The sequence below is a fragment of the Lipotes vexillifer genome, unplaced genomic scaffold, assembly GCF_000442215.2.
Source record: "Lipotes vexillifer unplaced genomic scaffold, Lipotes_vexillifer_v1.1 scaffold341, whole genome shotgun sequence".
NCBI lineage: Eukaryota > Metazoa > Chordata > Mammalia > Artiodactyla > Lipotidae > Lipotes > Lipotes vexillifer.
Window position 1 is genome coordinate 1,701,677 of NW_006797957.1, and position 7,680 is coordinate 1,709,356.

The 7,680-nt window shown below is 44.8% G+C and overlaps 1 protein-coding gene across 5 annotated transcripts in view; it reads right to left on the reverse strand.

Moving 5' to 3' along the window:
• The window catches only part of NRP2 (neuropilin 2), a 115,963-nt gene that overhangs the window by 100,855 nt on the left and 7,428 nt on the right, over positions 1-7,680 (reverse strand). For all 5 annotated transcript variants that reach the window (XM_007470001.1, XM_007470002.1, XM_007470000.1 and 2 more), the window contains exon 2: positions 89-266. In XM_007470001.1, coding sequence (XP_007470063.1) covers positions 89-266 — 178 coding nt within the window. The remainder of the gene's footprint in view (positions 1-88; positions 267-7,680) is intronic.

Sequence of the window (7,680 nt, forward strand, 5' to 3'; positions counted from 1 at the left end):
CTGCCACGAGGCGGCAGGTATGGCAGAAGCCTGGGGAGCAGGTGGGGGGTGTGTCTCGTGGATGTACATGGCACAGGATGGTGCTTACTTGCAGTCGTGCTTCTCGATTTCGAAGTGAGGGTTGAAGTTGAGGACAATCTTCTGGTTGGGTTCGGGGGCATAAACAATCCACTCACAGTTCTGGTGGGATGGATAATCCTGGGGGTACCCCGGGGAGGTGATATAGCCAGCGTCTTTGGAATTCAAACGACCTCCACAGGGTTGGTCTGGAAGAGAAGGCACACGAAGCAAAGAACTTCAAATATGTTACAGTCTGTTTTTTTGTTTTTTCCTTTCCTTGTTTCTCCTCTCTACCAGTGGCTGATTAAAACAGTTTTACAGACCTTTTATGACAGTCCAGAAGACTAACCTACTTACTCATTCAGTGGAAGAGATTATTTCAGCTCATCCTACCCCCTACTCACCCAACCACACACGCGCACACACACACACACACACACACACACACACACACGCTCGCCAAACGAAAATATTCCAGAAAATGCTCATAAATATTCCCAATTACATGGTCTGAGATTTTAAAAAAACAACAAAGCTGAAAACTTAACATGCCTCCCTGCCTGTTCCTGTCTCCCCTGCTTGGCCTATCTTCTCTTCCTCGTTCAAACCTCGCATCTCTATCTTTATCTCATAAATCCTTCACGTTATTTGGTGTTCCCCAGCCCAGCCCAGGCAGCCAGAAGTAAAGACTCCGGGAACTGACAATAGTGGTTTTGTGGTGCCGACCCACAAGTGAGCCTGGTTACAATTATATGTGATGCGGAGGAAGCATTTTCAGTTTTGGGCCAGAACAGACCCTGGAGGGTGATTTCAGCTATTTTTATTTTTTTAAGAAAGAAAAAGCAAAACCCCCCAAACACTTAATTCCAAATACACCACAAATTTGATTTATTATTTCATTATATACTGAGTGGAAAAATCTGCATTAGAGAATCCATTGGCTGTGACCTCAGAGTTTTGACAAAAGTGCTTTGTGCTGAACGGACGCCTGTGTTTTCTCCAAGTTTTTTGCCGCTGTCCCTCCTGCCTGGTCACCACCACCAGAGTGTGCTGCTGCTTTGTCCAGTGGTGACCAGCCTTGGAAAGGAGGCTGCAGGTTAGTAGCTGCTCCCCTCCCCCTCAGCAGTGCCCAGCTGGAGGTAAACAGCTTCATGTGGGCCAGGAGGGAAGGGGGCGATCTTCAAAGGCAGAAGAGGTGGGTGATGACATTTGAAGCATCTCATATTTGGGAGTGAAGCTCTGTCATCCTCAGGAGGGGTTCCTGGGAAATGGAGGGGTTTGGCTCAATACCACGGTAGAACAGAAGATGGGAAGGCACAAGAGACCTGGAAATATTCAGAAGCCTCTAGGAGAACTTCCTAAGATGTGTGCCCCTCTTAGCATCAATCACGATTTAATATCGCCATCTGCATGGAGCAGCACGGGGTCCGTGAATTATGCATTCTGGCTCAGCAGCTACCCTACAGGACGGGGCTTTCTCCTGTGCTCACTCTTTGAGGGAAAGGGTCATGCATTTTTTAACTCTACTGGTGCACTCTCCTATTCCCCGTGTCTGTTGGCATTACTATCGTCCAGACCTCTGCTTTAGATTACCAGCCTGACAGACTTTAAATGCATAAAAGATGGGCACACTGTGCAGTGATGGTTGGGACACACAAATCCACACAAGTAGCCTTTTAGGCATCACGCCTCTAAGAGCTCAAACTGTGCCGCATTGAGCTGCCCAGAATCTAATGGATTCAGGTTCCATTTCCTACTGGGTGGAAAACAAAAGCAGGCCATTTCCTCTGGTTTGCAGAGACCACATCATCCTCTAACTAATGACCCCGCACCCTCCCCAGTCCAGGAGGACAATGGGCCCAGCCTTCCCGCCCAGACAGAGATGAGGCCAGCAGTTAAGCCGGGTGCTGCCCGTTCCTCTGCGGCTAGTCCCGCAGTCTTTCCAGGTGTCCACACCACTCCACCATGCTGGGCACCCAACGACTTCCAGCAAGTCAAACTGTGGCTCGTTGGTCCTGGTTCATGGGCGTGAAATAGGGCTGAGAGTGGTGGCCCTCTGAAAAGGTGGAGGTGTGGGGATTTGGATCACCAGCTGCTCGGACCAAGCTAACGGGAGAGGAAACTTTCTGCTGGGTACAGCTCCTCTGCCAGCTGTTTTGCTGAAAACTGCAGCCTTGCCACCAACTCACCCCAAACCACATTTTTCACCTTGGAACTCATCAGATGGAATCTGAGCTGAGCTCCTGTTTTGTAACCAAGTCATCCAAACTCCTTCCCTCCTTCTTCATCCCTTCCCTGCTTCCCTCCAATTACTCTTGAAAGCACTTCTCTCCCTCAGTTCCCTGCCCCCCCCCCCCCCCAGTTTAAGCTTTTAGTCATTAGACCAGGCACACATACTCAGCAATAAAGACAGGAAACTTCCTCATAGGAAGGTTTCATTTCTCACCCACACCAGGAGTCATCATTTCCCCACTTAAAAAAAAATTAAACTATATATATCCCATAGCAAACGGCCTGCATTTTCGGCTGTTAAAACTCACTTAGCCAAAGGATAAAGGAGTAACCCCTTTCTTTTTTCCTGTTCTTTCTTTATCTGAAGAAAATCAAGGCACTTATTAAAATATTTAAGAACTCATTAAAACATCTGCTTTGCTTGCGTGTAGTTAACCTTTTCAATATCCAAACGTTTATAAACTCACACTCTTGTTTGGATGGCACTCACAACTCAGAAACACACACAAACATAGATATCGAGCATATATCTGGTACGTATACGTATTAGAAATTCACACTTTAGTCCTGTACACACTTTCACACCCTCTCATAAAATATCACACATCATTTGCACAGACATATATCCACCAAGATAAATACTAGAATTTCTGTCTCGATTTTTCTTGGAGAGAACTGAATTCTTGAAATCTATCATCAGTAAAAATTGTAAGGAAAATACACTTAATCCTTCTACACTTCCTCTTAATAACTGATCTTTCATTTCCAGGTTTGGGGACCCTTCCATTTCTGAAATACAAACATGCCCCCAATAGAAATGAGCTAGACTTTCTTCTGAAGAGCTACACCATCCAGGGCTTGGGAGGTCTCTGTCGCGTTCCAAAAGGAACAGCATAAGTGCTCTCTATCGTGTTTCAGAGGAGTCCAGCCCAGCCAAAAGGGGGCTGAACTCAAGGGCAAACGCCTTTAGGCCAATCTCCACATACAGAAGGGAAGCTGACCCTGTTGAATTTTTAGCTATTGAGCCTGTCTGGCAAGTTGACAAGTGACTGACTTCTTTCTCTATTTTGTGAAAACCCTTCGCCTGGGGCAAATTCACTTCCCAAAGAGAAGTAGGCAAACCCAGGGCTGGAAGGTTCAGAGCAGGTTTTCTCCTACATCTGGGAAGGAAACCTAAGGGATGGGCCAGGTCAGGTCAGATAAAGAGGCCCACGGATGAAAGGATTCAAGTGACACCTCTAGACATAATTTGAAATCGAGGGAATGCTAAGTTCTAAAGTCACAAAGGTTTGATTTCTCTCCCATAATGACTACTTAGGTGTTTTAATTTGACATATAAAAGGTCAGATTATTTCTGACCTTCATATCTTTCTGTCTCTTTTTTTGTTTGTTTTTCTCACATGCCCTTGTTTGCTGGTGAGCTAAGCACCATCTGATGCTGCCTGGGGGTAACCTGGCCCGGGGTCAGGTAAAGGGATTCTGGACCCGTCCACTTACAATTCTGAGGCCAGTTTCAGAAGGAACTCACCCTCCCATAGAACCCAATTTAAGACGAAACACTGGTTCCTTCGTAATATATGATATTTGGGAAATAGTTATTAAGAAGGAGTAACAGATCTTCTTTAAAAATCTGGTCTGCCTCCTAAGGAAATTCAGCTGGAGTTGTTTTAAAGAAACACTGGATGGCCAGGGCTTGAAAATAATCAGATTACAATGGTTTACTTCGCGATGGCCAGAGACACCAGGTGACACCAGGCAACAGGCTGTGAACTGTCCCACAGTAGATGAATCAGATCACTCAGTTTAGCTGAACTGAAAGTAAAAGTCCTTTTGGCAAAAAACAGGAAACTTAGGCTGGCTGGATACGGGACTGGAGAGTCAGGTGATGTCAAAGGTGGGTCTGGGGTAAGGGGACCAGATTAGTAGGAGGGGAGGGGGGCTGACATTAGCAAGAAGAGGGGATGCAGCACGTGGACTCTCAACTCCCTGTGACCTTCCTGTGTCTCCGCTTCCTAAACTGTAATTCATTGAGAGGACTGAATTAAGTGTGTAGTTTTCAAAGTTATTTTTAGAAGTGTTTGTGTTCTCCTTGATCAGAACTCTATCCAGAACTCCAATGTGCAAAGCAGCTAAAAGTGGAGCTCTTCTTGGGTGTGGGGACGGAGGGTGACCAGAATCAGTGCAGTATCCCCGCCATGAAGTCCCTCCCCTCCTCTCTGATGGGGCTTCTCTGTAAGAACATCAGGACTTCCTGGAACTGGGTTTGGGACCCACTAAATCTCAGTTCCCTTGTTACTTTAAAATGCCATAGAAAAGAGAAAGAGTAGAAGGATTAGAAGACATCAATTTCATATATATACCTGAGGGCACTTGGTGGAGAAAAGCAGTCTCATTTACCCAAAAAAGAATACGCTTTAATTTACTTCATAATTTATCCTTCGTTCACAACACAATCCCATCCTGTTCCTATTTCCACAGCATTGTTTTTATTTAATTATTGGTAGCAAGGGAAAGAAGAAGCTCTTTCTATGATTTCAAAAGACAGAAGTCTTGCCACTTAACTAGTAAGAAGCCTTGTATTCAAGTACGGTCTCCCCACTGACAAGCTGTGTGACCTTGGGTAAGTTAGTAAACAACTCTGAGCCTTTGTTTTCTCATCTATAAACTGAGGGGAGTAGTTCTGGAGTTCAGTTGCAGTTCTAAAATTCAAAGCCTGTATAATGAGGAGGGGGTAAAAATCCTGTAACCCATAGATGAACCCCAAATTTAAAAGATTCTCTACCCTCCTAGACAATAAGATGTTTATGCAAGGTGTTAATTTCTGTTTCATTTGCTTAGTAAGCCTGAAACAAAACTCCAGGATTCTTCAGATGAAAGGATCTGTCCTGCATTATGGAGAGTTCAAATGTCTCTTTCAATCACATTAGCTCTACTGACCGTGCCTTTCTTTCCTTAACTGAGTCTGTGGCTGTATATTTATAAATATTAGGGATACACAGTTCTGTGTGTGAGCATCTCAACAACAGTGATGCATGAAAAGACCAAAAAAAGAGTTTCTTCCAAACTCTCACTCAAATCATCTAAGTCCTGGGCTCAGGGTTTGAACCAAAATTTGCTCACTAACCTTGGATAAGCTGCTTTTAAAGAGTGATTTCTGTGGGCTGAGGCTGGATTTTGTTTTATTCAAAGCGACTTCAGCCTGTCACAAGACAGTCTCATAAAATCTGTATCTTGGCTTAAGCTGGGAAGAAATGAGCCAATCCATCAGCCCAGGAATGTGGCTGTTTGACCACTTCCTAAGGCAACTGGGAAGGGATGCAATCTATTCAATTTATGGGGCTGGGTGGCAGTGAGTGATACACTCCTGAAGGCGCAGCAAATGCAAATCCCTGTGAACTTCTGCAATGATAAGGTTCAAAATCTGAATAAAAGAAGCGTCTGGGAGGGCAGGACGGAGGGAATCAGAGAGCGGGACAGGAAGCCAGCAGATGAGCATGGAAAAAGAAGTGAGGAACGAGGCAAACTTCCTCTTCTGAAACACCTCCGATGAATTCACCAAGGAGAGAACTGGAAGTTGGGTCTGGAAATAGGGCCTTTGGGAAGTCTCTTCCCCTCAGTCTGGATGCTAAAAATGAACCTTCATTTAATCGTTAAAATGTAGTTTGAGGCGATTACCTTCCCTGACCTCAAATCATGCCACCTGTGGTAACCTCGTTATTTGTCATCTTATATCATAAGCAAACACAATTCCAATAGGGCAGCCAATATAATATCATTAGTTTATATTTATGTCCACTGTTTCCCAGCCCTCATTGCAAATGCAATTTTGATGCCATTCATGAGAGATCTGGGATTACAATTCCTGACCCTTTCAACAGACATTTGGGGAAGGAAATAGAAGAATAATTTTAGGGCCTCTCCAAAAGGTAATACAATTTTTTTCATTCATTTTGATTAACTAAAGCCTTCTGTTGAAACTTTCATGGCTCCCCATTGGTTAGTAAATGAAATCCAAACCCCCTGGCCCAGCAATCTGGGCCTTGCATTTGGCACAAGCTACTATATCCAACCTGATTTGCAATTATTTGCCTCCACACCGTCTAAACTGCAGTTTCTGAGTATTCCCCAGACAAGAAGTGTTCCCTTCTCTGCTCCCATTTCCCCTTCCCCTGGTATGCCTTTCCCAGCTCTAAATCATCTATCCTCTCAATCCAGGCTCACACGGCACCTCTGCCCTCCCTGATCTCCCCACACCACGAGTGACCTTTCCCAACCTCTGAGGCTGAAGCTCTTTAGCATCTTCTAAGGTGTGAGAGAGCCTTATCCATGCTGCTGGACCACCTGTTCATCTTTGGCAAACCATACAGCATCAAATCCAGAGTCTCCCAAAAGTCAGACTCAATGAGGCTTGATGAATTAATGAATTAATAACTGACTGGCCTAACACCAAAAGTATCAGTAGGTATCACAAATTCTAAGAAAGCCTTGTCACAAATTGTTCTGCTTATCCAGCTACTACCCTTCCTTCCCGACCCACAGCTCCTATTAAATGCAAATGTTTTTTAATTGGTGAACCGAGAGTTTAGAGGACTTGTCTGGGATAATAATACCTAGTCATAGATCAAGTTAGAGCTAGTGTGAACTACATCTCATAGGACACAATAACCTCAGATAATAATGATGAAGTTCAAAAGATATTACATTTTAATTCTAATAATGGTAAAATTAATTTATCTGAGGGTTTTCTTGCCCCCTCACTCCAGCCCCCTACCCTCCCAAAGGCAGGCTCTAGGTATTTGTTTTCAGTAGTGCCAAGAAGATTCAAACTACTGCTTAATCACTAGACTCTTGCTGGGTTTCAGTTTAGTTCTCTACCCATCCCTCCCGGCTCCCTTCCCCTGGCCCCCAATATGCCTTTTAGGCACATCTGTTTTATTTTTCCCCTTTATCAAAACAATTATTATCGCCGCTTGGTCCAGTAATTTGCAATTCCCTTTATCTTCTTTGCTGAAGGACTGGCCAGAACCCGGATCCCTGGCTCTCACGGGATCTCGAGAGGCGGTGAGCAGGGTATCACTGGCTGTGTGCATTCAGCTGGCCAGCAGCCCTACCCACTGCACACCTTCCTTTTGTTATTCCCAGCCTCCTCCCTTTTCTTTCTGGATTAGATCATGACTCCTTTATGAAGACCCAGGGGGAAATGGGATTATTAAGAATCTTGCTGGGTAAAAGCTATTTTGTCTTTATGACGACTTTTTTGAGTTCAGCTGCTGAGGGGCCTTAATGCCAGAGTAGAAGTTATTACACGTTCAGGGAGCCCCTTCCACGCAGCACTCCCTGCTGAGCACACTTTCAGGATGAAGGATGGAAGAGGAGGGAAGGGAAAGA